The sequence below is a fragment of the Propithecus coquereli genome, unplaced genomic scaffold, assembly GCF_000956105.1.
Source record: "Propithecus coquereli isolate 6110/MARCELLA unplaced genomic scaffold, Pcoq_1.0 Scaffold239, whole genome shotgun sequence".
In the NCBI taxonomy this organism is placed as follows: Eukaryota; Metazoa; Chordata; class Mammalia; order Primates; family Indriidae; genus Propithecus; species Propithecus coquereli.
In genome coordinates, this window is record NW_012147941.1 from 2422892 (window position 1) to 2442097 (window position 19206).

The window sequence follows — 19206 nt, forward strand, 5'->3', positions numbered from 1 at the left end:
TGGCATCAGCCTAGCTCATGGCAACTTCAGACTGCTGGGTTCAAGCAAGCTTCCTGCCTCAGCCTCCTGAGTAGCTGGGCCTACAGGTGTGTGCCACCATGCCCAGATAATTTTTTCTATTTTCAGTTGCCTGGCCAATTTTTTCTATTTTTAGTACAGATGAGATCTCACTCTTGCTTCGGCTGGGACAGCTAATAATTTTCGATCAGGATGCCAAGACCATTCAATGGGGAAAGTTCAGTCAAATGGTGCTGGGAAAACTGGGTATCCACATGTAAAAGAATGAAATTGCACCCTTATCTTACATCATATACAAAAATTAACCCAAAATGGATCAAAGACCCAAACATAAGAGCTGAAATGATAAAACTCTTAGAAGAAAATTTCATGACAATTGGATTTGGCAATGATTTCTTGGATATGACACCAAAAGCACACGCAACAAAAGAAGATAAATTAAGACTGTACTTTCAGGGATCATTTCTACAGTTTCTTACTAGAGAAATTTCTCTGAATGTGTAGAGCACCAGAAACCACCAGAAGGAGGCGCAGCGTTCTCTTCTGAGCGTGAAGCCTGCTCTTGGTGTTGCTTGGCTGCAACAGCCATTTGCTATTGATCGTTCTCTCCCTTCCCGGGAGTTAGAGGGAAAGGACACAGTGTGAGTGATTCCTTTCTTTTCTTTTCTTTTTTTTTTAATTTTTAAAATTGTTTTCTTCTTTTTTTATTTTATAATGGAGCGGCTTCACGAATTTGCGTGTCATCCTCACACAGGGGCCATGCTAATCTTCTCTGTATCGTTCCAATTTTAATATATGTGCTGCCAAAGCGAGCACTGAGTAATTCCTTTTAAAAAAGGAAGAAAATAAAGTAGATAAGTTGAACTTCGACAAAACTAAAAACTTTTGTGCATCACAGGACACTATCAACAGGGTGAAAAGGCAACCCACAGAATGGGAGAAAATATTTGCAAATCATATATTTGTAAGAGATTAATATTTAAAATATAGAAAGAACTCCAACAACTCAACAAAAAAACTAGACCCTGTTGAGCTTAAAAAAAAAAAAAACCACTCAAAAAATGGGCAAAGGACCTGAAGAGACATTTCTCCGAAGATACACAAATGGCCAATAAGCACATGAAATCATGTTCAATGCCACGAATCATCAGGGAAATTTAATTAAAACCAAAATGAAATATCACTTCACACCAATAATAGCCAATAGGGTGGCTATTATTTTAAAAAACGACAGAAAATAACAAGTGTTTGTGAGGATATAGAGAAATTGGAACCCTTTTGTATTTTCTGGTGGGACTGGAAAATGGTGCAACTGCTGTGGAAAACAGTACGGTAGTTCCTCAAAAAATTAGATTACAGAATTGCCGTATGATTCAACAATTCTACTTCTGGCTATATACCCAAAAGAATTGAAATCAAGGATTTGAACATATATTTGTACACCCATGTTCATAACAGCATTATTCATAATAGCCACGAGGTGGAAGTTACCCAAGTGTCCACTGATGGAGAAATGGAGAAACAAGATGTGGTACAATGGAATATCATTCAGTCTTAAAAAGAAAGGAAATTCTGATACAAGCCACAATAGGGATGAAACTTGAAGATGTTATGAAATAATGTCTTAAGTGAAATAAGTCAGACACAACAGGACAAATATTGCATGACGCCACTTATATATATGAGGTACCTAGAGTAGGCACATTTATAGAGACAAGAAAGTAGAATGGTGGTTGCCAGGGGTTAGAAAGTAGTAGGAATGTGAAGTTATTGTTTTAGGGGTATGGAGTTTCAGTATCAGATGAAAGAGTTCTGGAGATGGTTGCACAACAATGTGAATGTACTTAAGCCACAGAACTGTATACTTCGTAACCATTAAAATGGTAAATTTTATGTTATGTATATTTTACCACAATTTTTTAAATGGTTAAAATGCCAAGTTTTATGTATGTGTTACCACATCCACACACACACAGAGCCTTTGGTAGAGACTTTAGGCCCCTATTGCTTTCACCAGTAGGAAGCAGTTGATGAAAGCTGAGCATTCTCCAAGAAGTCGGTCATATTCCCCAAAGCCCGTATCTGATGTGGCCATGAAGGGTGTCAACAAGGAAGAGCTTCCCGAGGCACATCCAGGAGCCCATGAAGAACAATGGACGGGGTCCAATCAAGGAAATTCCCTCAGCCCCAGGGAAGGAGGCTTTGATATGCCTGGCCAGTGGGAGTTCAGAATTGCTTTGGACCAGTTGCTGTTGAACCTCTTCCATGCTTTCCTTTTCTGAAAGGGAGTTTGTATTGACGTTATCTTTTTCTGGCTCAACCAACGTTTATTGGGTATGTTTCCGAAGTGCAGATAACTTGGTTTTTCAGTTGATAAAGCACCATAAGGAACCATATCTGAAGCTGATTAAGAGATATTGAGCTGAATATAGTGACTAGATGAGATTTGGGGCTATTTCCCTTGGGACGGAGTGAGTGTATTCTGTGAGGAGAAACAGGTATTTGACTCAAAAAGACAAACTGTGACATACAAATATCTGTGTTCTCTTCTTCTTGAACCCACAGCCAGGCTTCCATTCCCAGTAGGGCTGCCAGATTTAGCAAGTAAAAATACAGGATGCCCAGTTACATTTGAATTCCAGTAAACAATGAAGAAATTCTTAGTAGAAGTATGCCCCATGCAATATTTGGAACATAATTATACCAAAAAATTATTTGTTGTTTACCTGAAATGGAAATGTTAACTGGGCATGCTGTATTTTACCTGGGAACCCTAACTTCTTTGCAGTTAGATGTGGCCATGTGACTAGGTTCTAGACAGTGAAAATGATGTGCATCTATTCCAGGCTGGCCCCTTAAAACCTCTCTGAAAGTAGAGGACTCTAAGGAGCTAGAAGAGAGCGGCGTCACAAAATGGAGAAGCCTGGGTGGAACAGGCCTCCCTTCCCAAACCTCACTAGACTACCATAAACAAGAAAGGAACTTTCATTACTATTTTATTATTAAGCCACTGAGCTTGGGGAGTTGTTTGGTATAGCAGTTAGCCTACCCCAAGCCCTAAATTCAATAGCTTTTCTCATTCTTTCCTTTTTTTAAGTCTAAAGAAGGTGCTTCGTAACTTTTTACTTATTTATTTATTTTTTAGAGACAGGGTCTTGCTTTGTTGCCCAGGCTGGAGTGCAGTGGCCTGATCATAGCTCACTGTAACCTCAAATTTCTGGGCTCAAGTGATCCTCTCGCCTCAGCCTCCTGAGTAGCTGAGAATACAGGAGCACACCACCACACCCAGCTAATTTTTTAATTTTTGTGTTTGTAGAGAAGGGGTCTCACTATGTTGCCCAGGCTGGTCTTGAACTCTTGGGCTCAAGTGATCCTCCTGCTCGGGCCTCCCAAAGTTCTGGGATTATAGGCATGAACCATTGTGCCTGGCCTCTTATTCTTTCCTTAACCTTAATATCATATGACCCTGTTAACCATTTCTTTCTTTTTGAAACTCTCTTTCCCCCCAACAATATAACTTGTTTCTGATCCTTTAATGATAATAAAATAGCTACCATTCATGAAGCTCTTACTATATGCCAGGAACTATGCTAAGTGCTTTATCTTCCTAACTATTCTGTGTGGTAGATGCTGTCACCCCCATTTTACAGATGAGAAAACAGTTTTGAGAGGTTGAGTCCCTTGCCCAAAGTCTTACAGCCCCTCTTCCTTCTCTGTCTCTACTCTTTCTTTTGACAATCCCACCCAAATCATGGCTGCCGTAATTGTCATGTCTGTGTGGATGGCTCCCTGACCCCTCTCCTCATCTCCAGTTCCACATTTCCTGGCACATGAATGTGCTGCTGGCATCGTAAATTCAACATGTTCAAAATGCAGCTATTCCTTTGTTAGCACTGTTCTAGACACTTTTTTTTTTTGAGACAGGTTCTTGCTCTGTCACCCAGGCTAGAGTGCAGTGGTGTCATCATAGCTCACAGCAACCTCAAACTCCTGGGCTCAAGTGATCTTCCTGCCTCAGCCTACCAAGTAAGCTGGGACTACAAGCATGCACCATCATGTCTGGCTAATTTTTTTACATTTTGTAGAGACAGGGTCTTGCTATATTGCCCAGGCTGGTCTCAAACGCCTGACCTCAAGCGATCCTCCCACCTCAGCCTCCCAAAGTGCTGGAATTACAGGCATGAGCCACCAGGCCTGGCCTGTTCTAGATACTTTTCATGTGGTAATAGTTAATTCCCAGAGCTACCCTAACAGATGTTTTTATTCATATCTATGAGGTAGATAGTATTATCTACATTTTACAGATGAGTAAACTAAGGCTTAGAGATTCAGTATCCAGCTCAAGTTTACCCAGCTTGTACACAGTAGAGCTGGGCTTGGGGCTGATTTCAAGGCCTAGTTGGCAACAGTAACACCTCAGCTCCGCTCATACTGAGCTCTCCCTGTCCTGTCCTGTTCCATTTCCTGCCTTCTGTTTTCATTCTCTACCCTTAACTTTCAAATCCTACCTACCCTTCAAAGTCCAGCTCAACTGCCATTTCTCCACCAAGTCTTTTCAGCTACCTCAAGCTGGAAGGGATCTCCACCTTGTGTGAATTTACAGAGGACATGCTCTACACCTCACCTTTTTCTACGTGCGCAGGCAAAACTTTAATTTGTCCTCATCATTAAAAGTTCAAATAGCGAAATATAGAGCAAGAAGTTTAAGAGTCCTTTCACTCCCCACATTTGCTCACTTTCTACCTTGATTAATGTTTCTGTGTATCTGCTGGCAACTCTATTAGACAGTTATTTGAGGACAGGAGGCATAGCTGAGTCATCTTTATTCCCCTAAAATAGGTATTAATAAACAATTGCTGAAAGAATCAATTAATTTCAAATCCCTTGAGCCCTCACATATTGCATTTTTAGATGACAGTGAGAGGATCTGTTCAAGAAGTGATTTTTTTTCCAGGGGACTGGTAAAGACATGTCAAACGCACCCTCTCCTCCCACCTTTATTAAAGAACAAAAAAGCATCTACTTCCAGGTACATGAGGCATCTGGTTTCTGTTTCAGCAGGGTCTCAGAAGGAAATGACTTTTCTCTGAAATTGTAGACACCCCACCCAGCTGTGGCATTGTTGGACCTCAGGGTAAACAGGAAGCTTCCTGCCTTGGGCTGTTCATGTCCCTCTCCCAGACTATTAAAGACTGTTAATAGGATGATAAAAGGACAGCTGCTGGCCATAAAATCAGCCCATTCCTTAGATCCTTAGAGAACAGCAACTGGATCCCTCCAAGGCCACAGAGAAAACTGTGTCTGTCTCCAGGCTGTACTAGGAGCGTCCACCTAGCTGGGGTCCTCAGTTGCAGGGTTTCTGGGCACGAGGAGATCTAGTGTGGGGGTTAAGCTGAGACTGCCCGAGCAGTGAAATTACACCTATCCTGTGGGGTTTGAGTCACCTCTTCCAGCAGGGGAATTGTCAGTCCTGATTACCCCCCAAAGGAGGCCAAGAGGAGAATCCGAGAGCAAAGAACCCTGTGGTCCTACCTTAGCAATAGAGCTGAAACAGGACCCTAACTCCTCCTGTACACAGGGCAGAAGTCCCTGGATTTGCAGCTGTTGGCGAGGAGAGAGCGAACAGTTTCTGCCAACTAGGGAGACACTAGGGCAGGGGTGATCATCTTTTGCCAAGAAGGGCACTCGGTGTCTTGGCAGAAAGCAGAGGGCTGCCCCGATCTGTGTGTACATTTTCAGAAGCATTTGACTCTGGACCAAATTCTCTCAGCTGTGCTAACGCTGTGGCGATGGATGGGAAATGCCTATTGGCCAGGCTGACCAGAAGCTCCGACAGAGGGTGCTGGGGCTCAGCCAGGAGCTTCCCTTCAGCTGGCAAGTTTAGCTTTCTGTCACGGTCGGAGGGAGTGTGTCAAAATTCCAATTCTCAGGGCTCTCCAGAAGCTGCTTGTGATTACCCATCTGTTTTGAAGAGTTTCTGCTTATTGGAATTTTTGGCTCAAATCTGGAATAAGAGAGGTGATGATACAGAGCCGAACTCTGGCTCAAGGAATGGGCAAAAATAGCTCAGCAGGGGTCAATGATCTTACTACCATTAGAGTGACAGGCTCATGACCAAATGGAGGCCAGGAAGCACAAGGCAAATGCCATTTCATTCAGCCTTGGACTTACCTACAATTTACCAATTCATGCTGCCGCGGCGGCTCCTCTGACCCATGTCTACCAATCAAGCAAGCACAGGCGCTGCAGGGCAAGAAGCCTTATTTGCCAGGTGTCACTGCTTTCCCTCATTCAAAGGAAAGATCACGTAAGTTAGTCCTTAGGGCTGCACCCTCGGGGTAGAGGAAGAGTTTCTTCTAATTGCTGAAAACAGAACTAGAGATATTTTCTCCTAAAATCACATGTTCAAGCCTCCCCCTCAGTGTTTACACTGGGATGATTCTGTTGTTTAGGGCAGTTGTTAAGATCTTACAGCTGAAAGGGATCTACAGGAGACTATATGGTTCACCACCTCCACCCCCCACCCCGAAGGATAACAGCATTTCCCCTAGTTTCAGAGGAGGTAACTAAGGCTCTGAAAACACTCCCAAGTCACACAGGGTGTTAACAGGGTTTTACTGAGATGACCATTTGGAGACTTGCTCCTGCCACATTCTTCTTACCCTGACTTTTTTTCCCCAAGTGATTTGTATTATTTTTATTTATTTATTTTTTTTTAAAAGCCAGTCAAATTTAGCAGTGGGGGGTTGAATACGAAGTTTAGTGACACTAATGTTAATAAGTTCTGATAACCCACTACCGTCGGACCAGCCTGTATTATTTTTAAAAAGGTAATTCATTGCATGTATAATTGAAAGTAGTTTAATTTGCATATCTTTGTAATATTTTTCATATAAACAAACACGCAGATCATGAAAAAGTCACCAGAAACAATGTCTATTTAGAAAAGATGGTCCCACTTTACCACTGCCACTGCACTGTTGAGGCCTGCACCATCTTGTGGGGACTACCACCAGCCTGTTAGCTAAAGCCTTTGATGAAATTTGCTTTTAATAATTTATATTTAAATTTATGCATGGGTCAGTGGTAGGTTTAAAACTGTCCCTTCAGGCCGGGCGCAGTGGCTCACGCCTGTAATCCTAGCTCTCTGGGAGGCCGAGGCGGGCGGATCGTTTGAGCTCAGGAGTTCGAGACCAGCCTGAGCAAGAGCGAGACCCCGTCTCTACCAAAAATAGAAAGAAATTAATCGGACAGCTAAAAATATATAGAAAAAAATTAGCCGGGCATGGTGGCGTGTGCCTATAGTCCCAGCTACTCGGGAGGCTGAGGCAGGAGGATCGCTTGAGCCCAGGAGTTTGAGGTTGCTGTGAGCTATGATGATGCCACGGCACTCTAGCCCAGGCAAGACAGTGAGACTCTGTCTCAAAAAAAAAAAAAAAAAAAACAACTGTCCCTTCACTGACTGACTAGAAAGATCCAGGTGTACTTTAAACTTGGAATAAGATAATCTTCACTTACAGTAAAAATAGTTACTATTCTAAAATTTGCCCTAACCAGGACCAGAAAGGGCTCTCTATGGCTCACACTCCTCCCATTCCTGACCAGCCTTCAAAGAGAGATTCTAATGGACACAGTAATGATCCCAGGACAGTGCAGGAAGTCCCAATGTGTATTTTTACTTTCAGATCCCTGAGTAAAGCTGGCTTCCAGACTGTCCCTGGAGATTCCAAGTCATGTCCAAGGCAGGAAGTTGCAATGTAGGAGTAGTCCCAGGAGCCAGTAACTCAGGAAGTAGCCTAGAATGTATCGTGTGACTGGAGAACAGGTCTTCCAGTTGTACAAAAGTCCCATGATAGAATTTCTGGGGACCTTTCGTCCTGGTGGGGAGTCTCCTGCAGGAGGCTTCCAAAGCACAGTCTCTAGAGATCTCAACAGTGGCTCTTGATCCTGAAGCAAGTGAGCTGGAAACCAGTACACAATGGGAGTGGAGGACCCCAAAAACCTGGTGAGGACCTAGAAATCATGAGGGGGGAAACCCACACATTTATTGAAATGTCACTGACTCAAATTAGACCAGCCTGGGGACTTCTCTGCTGCTGGGTGAACTATGGGCCCCCACAACTAGAAATGTATTATGCTGGAAAAGAAATTCAGCAGAGTTTAGGATCTATCTTATAAACATAAGGATGGGGCCGGGCGCGGTGGCTCACGCCTGTAATCCTAGCACTCTGGGAGGCCGAGGCGGGCAGATCGTTTGAGCTCAGGAGTTTGAGACCAGCCTGAGCAAGAGTGAGACCCCGTCTCTACCAAAAATAGAAAGAAATTACTTGGGCAGCTAAAAATACACAGAAAAAATTAGCATGCTAGGCTGACGCCACGGCACTCTAGCCTGGGCAACAAAGTGAGACTCTGTCTCAAAAAAAAAAAAAAGATAAATGTGACACCAGCCAGGCAACCTCTGTGTTACAAATAAACATAGCTAAAGACTAATTACCATAATAATGAGTCAATCAATACTAAAAACTCTATGGGGTCTAATTTTAGTCTAGGGCCTGGACTCTAAACTGTGGGCTGTTGACTTGGGAACCTGAGGTGGTTCCCTTACCCCAGGGGGGTGTCAGAGTAGAGAGAAAGGGGTAGAGGATCCTGTGGTTCAACATTCTCCCTCTTTGCAGAGTTCAGAGCCCAGTCTCCAATGGCCTCCCTCATCTAACCTGGAGACCCTAAGCTTTGCTGGCACTCACTCTACTAGCCAATCCGGCTACAAACACAGAACGCTACTTTCTCTTTCTCCCATGACTCTTATGCACACAGCTCAGAGAACTTTACACACAGCCAATATATACCTCTAAGAAGCAGAAACTGCTAAGGAGAGGTCAGTAAGGGAAAAAAGACTTCCTGGGGTGTGGCCACAGCTAAGAACAAAAATTTGGATGTAAGATCAAACCCTTCCCATCCCTCTTTATTGTTACCTCACACATTAGAAAAGATATCTCCTTAGAAAATTGGTTATCTGCCTGGGCTCAGAGTACCTCCAGAAGCCAATATTCAAGAAGCCAATGTGGGTATAGTTATATATTAGGGGAAGCCCCCAGAGATATCCTCAGTGCTTATTCCTATATCTCAGTTGAATCAGGTCCTCTCACAACCCTCATGTCTTCACACATGCCCTTCCATTTGCCTAGAATGTTCCCCCTCTGCTTCCTGTATGGAAAATATCTTTTTACTCTTCAGGACCCAGCTTAACTATCTCCACTCCTCCAGGGAGTTAGCTACTTTTTCCTTTCTGCTTCCACAATACTTTAGATAAGACTTTTTTTTTTTTTTAACATCTCAAAACAGTAACCCTTCTTCCATCCCACTGTACTATAATTTTATCAGTTGAATCTCTGTCTCCCTATTTATACCATGAGACCCACTAGGGCAGCAATTTTATCTTACTCATGTTCCATCCTCACAGGTCTAATTCGGGGTCTGGCAGAAAGAACACCCCCAAATAGTTGCTGAATGAATAAATTAGGTACAGGTTACTCAGATGGGAGAAGTTAGCTATCTTCCCTGTCCTTGGCCAAGGGGTTTTGAGTGTATCCACATCTTTATCCCAGCTAGGAATCCACCTCACCTGAACATGCATGCACAAACTTCCAAACAGCAGCAACACCGCAGCGTGGACCAGGTACACAAACACTTGAGGACTGAGAAATCCAGGACCAGGCTTCTCTAAGGTCTTACTGTTCTTGCTTCTTTGTAGCCCAAGTGTAAGGCAGAGCCAAGGGTGGGTGGTCACGTATGTCCATGTTGCCCAGGCAACCAGTATAGCCACTGGTGTGGCCAACAGAAAATTGGGCGCCTGTCTGAGCTCATAGTATTTCAAAAAGCCAACATTCCAGTAGACATCCTGGATATAGCTATATATCAGGGGAAGGTCCCAGGAGCACCAAGGCGGCTCATTTCCCTCTGCAATCCGGTAGCCCTTGTCCATAGCTAACTGTACCAAGGGCTCAGGAATGGGGTGAGCCGAGCCTGGCAGACAGAATTGAGTGTAGGCATAATACTGAAAAAGGGCAAAGGGAAGGCCAAGTGTAAGCACTGACAGAAACAGAGAGGCCATCAGCTTCAAGAGTTGTCTCAGGGGATTCAGCACCGTAAGAGAAGAGAAAAAGCCTCGACATTGAGAATGCATGAGGAAGCCAACACTGACCAACCCATTGGAGCGCACACCAGTGGCAAGGGCAAAGAGGAGTCCACTAGTCCAGACTCGGCCCCTCTCCAGCTGCCCCATGGCACTGAATGTCAGGAGGGCAAACAAAGCTTCTGAGTAACCAGCTGCCAGGAAGACATTGGCAGGGCTGAGGCAGAAGAGCAGTGCTGCGTAAAAGGCCTGGCGGGGACAGTGCAAAACCAGACAGCCTAGGTCATGAAGTGCGACTGCGGCCAGCACAGAGAACAAGGAATTAAGCAATGCTACTGAAATCAGCAGGCAACTCCGGAGGCTCAAGAATCCCCGCAAAGGTCTCAGTAGTTCAGTCGTCATCAGCAGGGCCAAGGGGAAACCAGGAAAGAAGGCAAAGTTGTGCTCATACAGGTACCCATGCTCGGCAATGAACAGGAAGTGTTCAGCATCCCAACGAGACAGGCCACCTAGAAGACCTTCCACAAGTTGGTCCACAGAGCCTGAGGGGGCTAGTCGAGGAGGACAGAAGGCTTCTGCATGGTGATCTGGGATGATGGCATTGAAGATGGCCTGTGGGGTAAAGAAAAATGAGGATTTTGGTTGAGTAACTGGAAGAAAAGAATTGCCATTTAATAAAATAAGGAAGAACATACTTGTTTTGGGGGAATCAGGAGTTTGGTTTTGTACTACCTAAATTTGAACTGGACACTCTAGTGTAGAAGTCAACTACGTGGTGAGCTATAATGAGTCTGCAGGTCAGAAGAGAGATCAGGACAGTAAATAGAAATTTAGGAGTTATAAGTGCATGGCTGGTATTTAAAGGAGACAGAATGAGATCCCCTAGGGAGGAAGTCCAAATAGAGGAAAGAAGAGATTGAGGTCTGAGTGTCAACATTTAGAGGCTAGAAAGAGGATGAGAAGCCAGCAATGAAGATAAAGAAGGCACAGTCAGCGAGATAGGGGGAAAGCCAGGAGCATGGTATCTTTGAACCAAGTGAAGAAAAGGAGTGATCAACTCTGCTAAATGCTGTAGATAGGTCAAGTAAGATGGGGACTGAAAACCAAACACTGGAATGTCAGGAGGGCAAGCAATGTGAAGATCACCAGTGACTTTGACAAGAGCTATTTCAATGGAATGGAGGAGAGAGAAGGCTGCCTAGATTGAGTTCAACAGAATGGGAGAAGGGAAATTGGAGACAGTACAGACAGATAATGATTTTGAGGAGTTTTGTTGTAAGGGGAGCAGAGAAATTGGGTAGTAGGTGAATAACAAAGTAGAGTCAAGAGAAAATTTTTTAAAAGTGGGAGATAAGGGTTTGTATGCTAGTGAAAATAATCCGGTGAAAAGGAAACCACTGAATATGCAGGAGAGAGAGGGGAGGATTGCTGGGCAGGCAGAAGGGGATGGAGTCTGCTATACAGATGGAGGAGCTACCTTAGAGAAGAGGACAGACAGTTCATCCAACCTTCAGTACTGAAGGCACAGAGATGCAGACATAGGTAGACAGATGAATATGAGGGGAGCATGTGGAAGGTCTCTTCTAATGCCCTCTTTTTTTCTGAGTTTTCATTCAAGAAAGCAAGTTATCAATTGAGATTGAGTATTGGGGAAATATGTAACATAAGTCATCTATGACCCTGGTTCTCCAAATAGACTGGGCACTGGAATCACCCAGGGGGTTTCAAAAAATACTGATGCCTGGGTCCCTCCCCCAGAGTCAATGATTTAAATGGTATGGGGGACAGCCTGGGCATCGGAATTTTCTTTTAAAACTTCCCCAGGTGATTCTGATGTGCAGAAAACTTTCAGAATGGGAGGGTGACTGGTCTAGGAAAATACACTAAGATTGCTGGGTAGCACAAAGGACTCACTTGGGTTAGTGAACTTGAATTAAAAAAGACTAGTTAGTACAGTTGTGTGTTTTTCTCTGGGCAGATGCAGGCAAGGAGTAGGCAGAGAATTGGATTTAATGAAGGTTGGGCTTTTGTTTTGTGACTAAGACAGAGAGAAGGGAGCAAGAGAGTTGAGTATATATACATGGGGATGACCACCATGATGGACCATGGAATCTTAGCTGGGTAAGAAGGGGAGTTGAAGCCATGCAGTGGGTGAGGGACAGTGAAACAGCAGTAGGATCAATAGATTATAAATCCTGACAGGGTGGAAGAATCGTTAGAACTGAGGTACTAGAGAGGGTGAGCTAGAAAGATAGGAGATAGTGGTCAAAGAATGCAATGCATGAAATTGAGATTATTTGGCATGGGTTAGGGGTTTAGGGTATGACTATGACAGTGCTGAGGACAAGATCACTAGAAAGTAGCAGGACAAGGAAGTTAGAGACCAGAGCACTGCATGCATCATCTTCATTAATATTGAAACCACCAAAAAATCAAAGGAAGTAGTGCCGGGAAGAGAGACAGTGAACCAGGAGCTAAAACCTTCAAGGAATAGCTGTCACTGACAGAGAAATGACAGCAACAATGAACAGTAACTAGGGATAAAATCTGAGGGCTTGAGCGTTAAAGTGGGGATGGGGGAGGGATAATGAAACTGCATTTATTGTTAAACGTCTTTTTGCCCCATTAGATTGTCAGCTACTTATGGGAAAAGAGACCATGATTTTTTCACCACCTAGCACAGTTTTTGGAACACAATAGGTACTTAAAAAATTTTTGGTTGGTGAGTGAGCTGCTGAGAGGAAACATACTGTTTCTAAAATCATCACCTGAGTTAGAACCCAGCTGCCCTGGCTACCCCGCCTATCCCGGACACCTATCCGGATACTGATCTGCAGCATTCCTCCTTTGGCTCTGTCAAAAACTCAGCTGATGCTGAGCCATCACTGACTCAGTCTCCCCAGCCTGGCAACAGGAACATAGCCCCATTTTTAAGGCTCTTTCCCTTTTTGGTCAGTTTCCTTATCAGGCTACTTCAAACAGTGAAAACAAATGGGACAGGAGTGACAGTCACAGATAACAGCCCTAGCCTCTAGGTGGAGGACGCGTTTAACTAATCCTGGAACCCAAAAGAGCCTGCTATGCCTCAGATACTGGGGGAGGAGAGAGGAAAGGAGGTTTCTGCAAAGGAAGCAGCTATGAGCCTCAGAGAGAATGGTGCCGTGATAAAAGGCACACATAATTATGTTAATATAACATCCCTAGGGTGTTGACATACATTCAACAACATTCATTTATTTACAAACATATACACTGAGGACCTACTAAGCACCGGGCACTGTGCTAGGCACCAAGTCATTCATATATATGTGAAATTTTAATAAAATATGTATCAAGGGCAGCCTTGGGGAGGCAAAGGGAGGTGCAAAAGGGCACAGGCATTGAGGGCTGTATGTGGGTGAGGCAGCAAGGGGAGGTGCCTGGGGGAAGAAGAGGAGCCATTACTGATTAGTGAGTACATACAGATGATCTCAGGATTTACACAGTGCCACCTCTGTCCCACTCAACTGACTGACACAGTGCTCAGTCTCCTGGTAACGGGACTAAAGGCAATGTGGTTTTTTTGAGACAGAGTCTCGCTTTGTTGCCCGGGCTACAGTGAGTGCCGTGGCGTCAGCCTAGCTGACAGCAACCTCAAACTCCCGGGCTCAAGCAATCCTTCTGCCTCAGCCTCCCGAGTAGCTAGGATTACAGGCATGCGCCACCATGCCCGGCTAATTTTTTCTGTATATATACATTTTTAGTTGTCCAGATCATTTCTTTCTATTTTTTTAGTAGAGACAGGGTCTCGCTCTTGCTCAGGCTGGTCTCGAACTCCTGACCTTGAGCAATCCACCTGCCTCGGCCTCCCAGAATGCTAGGATTACAGGCGTGAGCCACCGCGCCCGGCCAAGACAATGTTTTGAGCTGTCACACCCTAAAAGTACCTATGGATACAGCACATCACAGTCTGTTTGAAAGACCACTGGCTCAGGAGTTAGGGTCTAACTCTGGCCCTTCTCTATCTTGCTATGTGGCTTTGGGGAAGTCATTTAACCTTTCTGGGCCTCTGTTGCTTCATGTGTAAAACAAGGGGTTAATACACCGTTTCTAAGACTCCTAACCACTTTTCAGTCCATATCTCTGTGGTTCCAATCACACGGACGGGCACACCCAAGAGGTGGAAAGGAGATGGGCACTAACTATTCTTACTGCCTAGCCCAGTCACGTAGCAACAGCACATTCAGGATGAAGGATCAGAGACTGACCTGCAGCATCAGAGTCAGGACACGGCAGCTGACTGCAAACCTCAGCACCTCCTTCCGGGATGGGTCCAGGGGCCACATCCTCTCATCACCAGGAATTCAGGGGTGTTGCTACCAGGACTGAGCTCTCTCAGGCTTCTAAACTCTAAAACCCAAGAAAGAAAATGTCATACATGGGTTGAAAGCAAATTCGTTAAGGAATTCATGATAGGAACTGCCCCCTTTAGCATTACCATAGCAAACTCAATCACCTAACTTCCCAGATGAGGGAAAAGAATCCTGAAGGCAGAAGGGTTCACTAGGTGTCACTCTGAAGCACTGTATTCTTGTCGGAAAAGTTCCACACGGATACGCATAAAGCTGGAAAGAAAGCTAAGCTCACAGAAAATATTTAAAAGCCTGTTGAGTGCTCCTATGGACTAAAGACCTGGGTTCAAGTTCTGACTCTGTCACTTACAAGTTCTCTTTAGTACCTCTGAGCCTCAGTTCTTTACGTAAAAAATGAGATCAGTCTTTTTCTTTTGCCTATCTCACAAAATTGTCATAACAGTGAAATGGACCAAAGTGTGAAGTACTACACAAATCTATGTTGTAGCTGCTATTATTTGGTGTGTGCCCTTTTCCTCTTGCCCAGAATAATAAACTAGGTCCCAAACCAGAGGCCCAAAAGTGGGACATAAAACCATACTGGAAGACCATAATGACTACACACTCCAGCTTAGCTCTTTGATGTGTGTTCAGCTGGTCTGTTAAATTAAGTGGAGAAGGAAAAGAAAACCACCACTCAGCAGGACTTCAGCCAGCTCACACTGCTGAAACAAACTTAGGGTGAAGACAGAGTTGACTACCAGAGATGTAGAAAACTGTTATTTCCATCTCTTTGTAGGAATGGCAGCAATGTATAAACAACTGCAAAGCCATTCTGAGGTAAAGAATGCACTTTAAGACTTTTTTTTTTTTACAATTCTTTGGGCTAAAAGAAGTAGCAATGGCTCCTACAGAACTTTCAAACACCAGCCTGAGAAATCCAAAAGGAGAGCAAGAGCATCAGAGGCAGCTCATCGATCTGGGGTGAAGAACTATAAGAAAAAGATATTTAAACTGAGAAATTTAACAAGAAGGGCTGGAAAACTCTTCTTTCTTATCTGGCCTTTACGTTGGTTATCACTTGTTTCTGGAATTCTTCTCTGATCCTCACTAGACTATGTGCTATGCTTTCATAATATGCTCTTATTGCCCTCTGCCCTGTCGTATTTATTGCTAGTGTTTATTTAAGTTGCTGGTGAGGGCAAGTGCTTTATGTCACAACCATATCCTCAGGGCCTAACATACAAATAGGCATCTTAAACCTATGTTCTGAATGAATGGAAATGGCAGGGACAGGATACAGCATCACCAGTTCACTGACTAGATATATGTCTCCATGTTAAGAGCAAGACAACAAAGTCACAGAAGCCACAGGAAAATCAAATTTCCCCAGAAAGGGAGCAAGGTTGGCCAACAGCAACAGTACTCCTACCGCAGCACAAGGGGGCGCCTGATGCTTACTCCATCTCCAGGGGGCCTGAAGGAAGGGAGGGGCCGCCAACTTCACACCGGTTCGCTCACGAAAATTCAGTTCAAAGGCAAGCTTCTGAAAACCCCAGAGAGCAGCGGTAGTTTGCGAATCTACCCAACATTTCCAAAGTATGACTCGCTGAATCGAAAGAAATCACGGAAACAGACACACCCAGCCTCACACAGCTATCCTTCCCTACCCTAGGGTGAATTCGCTCTTTTTCCCTTCATTGGCTTCCCACCCACATGCAGAAGAGACGTTGGGAACAGAAAAGCACTTAACGCACCTGGCCTCTTGACCAGGTTTGCATTCTTCCTTTCCTCTCTGCAGAGTCAAGCTCTAGCCTCAGCGACCACAGAAGATTCGTAGCCCATTCTTAGCTTATAGGTAAACCAAGTAAAAACAAAGCTAGTCAATTCTCCTTCTCAGCTAATTGTCAGCCTCACTTCCCAAAAACCCCTTTGCTAAATCACAGACTCTCAACTGGCAGAACACTTGCAGACCAACTAGTTTCACTCTTACTTTCCCATGAGATAAATAGGCCCCAGAGACCTCATTAGACACTGTGAGGCCAGCATAATTACCATCGCCATTTTATGGATGTGGAAACTGAGGTTCACCAGGGTCAAGTGACACACCCAACGCTACTTAAAGGGGGTGTCATGTTTCTTCCTTCTGAAACATGGTACCAGCCTGCATCCCGGCCAAGGGTATGCACTCTTCCCTGGCCAGGATTATGACCCAGATCTCCCAACGCCAAGCTCAGTACTTCCTCAAATGACAGAGCATGCTCTTGCTGGGTATGCTTAGGATAGGTGGGCCCTATCTGAGAATTTGGGAAAGCCTGCTGAATTGGAGCCCTGAACCCTCTGAATAAAACTAACATTCTCTGTGCTTTGGCTAAGTCGCTCTGACCCAGCGTTCTCAGGGCCAAAGGCCTCGCGGGCTGTCCCAAGCAAGGGACTGCTGTCTGCTAGCCGAGCCGTGTCTGAAGCCCGTTCTGGCCGGCTCCTTCCCGACACAGTCCCCACCAGGCACCAGGCATCTACCCCTCACCCTAGAGAGGCCAGGGCCCGGGGACTATTCCCTAGGGAGCCTACGCAGCCCGGCCAGGCCACAGCGCCGGAAGCTGGCGAGGGTGGGAGGCTGAAAAGGAAGAGGCGGCGCCCGAGGCCGCTATGGCGGAGGGGCGGGGCTCCCTGCTTCTTCGTGGCCTTCGCCTCATTTCTCTCCATCTCCGTTTGACAGCTTCCCTCCCCTAGGAACGCCAGGGCTCCCAAGCTGCCGCCAGGTCCTCTGCGCCTGCCGGTCCCGACCTCCCCGGCTGGGCCCGAACCTCGGCTCCTCCATCCGGGCCCGCGCGGACCGCGCCTGCGCGCTGGCTCCGCCGAAGGCGGCCCCGCCCCGCTCCTGCCCGGACTCGGAGCCGCCCCGCCTCCCTCTGCGACGGCCATGTTGGCTCCGGGCGTGCGGGGCGGGGACCGCGGTTCCGCGCCTCGGCGCGTAGCACCTTCTCACCTTGCTGACACCTGAAGAGTTCTTTCTTGCACTTCTCCCTCCTCCAACCCCCACCCCCTGCCCCCGCCTTCAGTTAGCGCGCCGGGGCAGCTGTCTCAGAGTCGGTGCTCTTGCCCCAGTTCCATGCCCCAGACGTTCACCGAGTTCCCGATGTAGGCCAAGACTCTCGTGGTTGGGGGCTGACCCGCGCGCGGCCTCTTCACAGAAGCCAGAGCCGCGCTTTTCCTGCTGTCAGGCAACAACGGCTTAGCACTGGGTCTGGCACGCAATAGATGTTCTCTGAATAGTCAGAGAAAAGCCCTCTTGGGGTTTCTGTGGCCAGCAGTGGCACCCTGCGTCCTGGGTGTGAAGAAAGTAGGGGATCCCCCTGATTTTCCCCTCCCCTGGCTACCAGGGACCTTCTGTCCCACTTCAGTCTTCAGCCCCAACTCAGCGGCTAACGAGGATTGTAAGGAAAACCTCAGAATATCCCCAGGACTCCTTTCACCTCCCTCACTCAAGCAGCTTCTCTTATAGGAAGTGGGACCAAAAAAGAAGAAAAAAAACAAACTCAACAAAACCGTCTACTGGGGGGGAGCGGCCAGTTGGTACCCCTGTAACGGAAACTGTTAGAACAACTTTGCACCTTCCTTAAAGGAAACAGATAATAAATCCTTCTCCGTTGGTGGATTTCTTGTTTCTCAGGATTCCAAAGCCTTCTGTGGTTTCAGTTATCTGCCCTGCAAACCAAGCCAGGGTCTGGGTTACCCTCTGGCCACAGCCCTGACTGAGGAAGGGGTTTATCTTCTGCAACAGCTACTAATGTGGGTGGGAACAAAGAGATGGCTGCTACCTCACCAGGGAAAGACTAGCCCACATCAGTTCTGTGGGGGCCTGGGACTGTATCTTTTGATTTTTTTTTTTTTTTTTTTTTGGACAGAGTCTCGCTCTGTTGCCCGGGCTAGAGTGAGTGCCATGGCATCAGCCTAGCTCACAGCAACCTCAAACTCCTGGGCTCAAGCGATCCTCCTGCCTCAGCCTCCCGAGGAGCTGGAACTACAGGCATGCGCCACCATGCCTGGCTCATTTTTTCTATATATTTTTAGTTGTCCAGCCAATTTCTTTGTATTTTTAGCAGAGATGGGGTCTCGCTCTTGCTCAGGCTGGTCTCGAACTCCTGAGCTCAAAAGATCCCTAAACTACCCTCAGATATTTGTTGGGTGTCAGGTGAATAAAGTACAAATCACATTTGGTCGTGTGTTGGAGAAGGGGGAAAAATGGAGTTTAGAAGGCTCTTCCCACAGAATTTTCAGTGACTCACACTTGTTCTCAGGCCAGAGGCCTGTGAGTGAAATGGCAAAGCCTTGGGGCACACTTGTGACTGGGGCCTGAGGTTGTGACTTGAATCTCTAGAAGTCCAGCGTGAGGCTCCAGGCAGCTCTCCGCAAAAACTAACTGAAAAATAAACTGTCCTTGCTCTGTAAATTGAAAGGGCAAAAAGACATACATTCTAGGGTTCCCCCTGTCCACACCAGATTCCCTCAAAAATCTATTTGTAAAAGGGCCAGGGGTCTCTTGTGACAAGTCAGAATGTTTTCTAAAAGCTCAACTCTCACCCTGTGGAGGTAGAACTTTGTCCAGATCTTCAGCTCTACTTTCCTGCTATTTCTCCTTCCTTTCCTTCTCTGCTACCCAACCCCCTCCTCTTCCGCTCTGTTTCCTGTTTCATTTTCTGGCTCCTGAGCTGACAGGAAAAC

General features: G+C 45.8%; 2 protein-coding genes across 9 annotated transcripts in view; both read right to left on the minus strand.

Moving 5' to 3' along the window:
- Nucleotides 1–6235, minus strand: part of ZDHHC18 (zinc finger, DHHC-type containing 18) — a 68363-nt gene extending 62128 nt beyond the window's left edge. Inside the window, exon 1 of the mRNA XM_012645906.1 lies at nt 6201–6235. Within this exon, the coding sequence (XP_012501360.1) occupies nt 6201–6235 (35 nt within the window). The remainder of the gene's footprint in view (nt 1–6200) is intronic.
- A 1438-nt stretch (nt 6236–7673) lies between these two features.
- PIGV (phosphatidylinositol glycan anchor biosynthesis, class V) lies at nt 7674–17529 on the minus strand. 8 transcript variants are annotated; one of them, XM_012646008.1, is made up of 5 exons: nt 17289–17311; nt 14646–16332; nt 14398–14539; nt 9641–10762; nt 7674–8031 (listed from the first exon to the last, which is right to left on the minus strand). In XM_012646008.1, the coding sequence occupies exons 3-5, from the start codon at nt 14473–14475 to the stop codon at nt 7750–7752; spliced, it is 1482 nt and encodes a 493-aa protein (XP_012501462.1). In that variant the 5' UTR covers nt 14476–14539; nt 14646–16332; nt 17289–17311; the 3' UTR covers nt 7674–7749. The 8 variants fall into 8 exon arrangements, with proteins under 8 accessions (XP_012501462.1, XP_012501461.1, XP_012501463.1 ...); XM_012646007.1 differs by lacking the exon at nt 17289–17311 and adding an exon at nt 17009–17238; XM_012646009.1 differs by lacking the exon at nt 17289–17311 and having other exon boundaries at nt 14646–16027; nt 16239–17238.
- Nucleotides 17530–19206: the final 1677 nt, after the last annotated feature.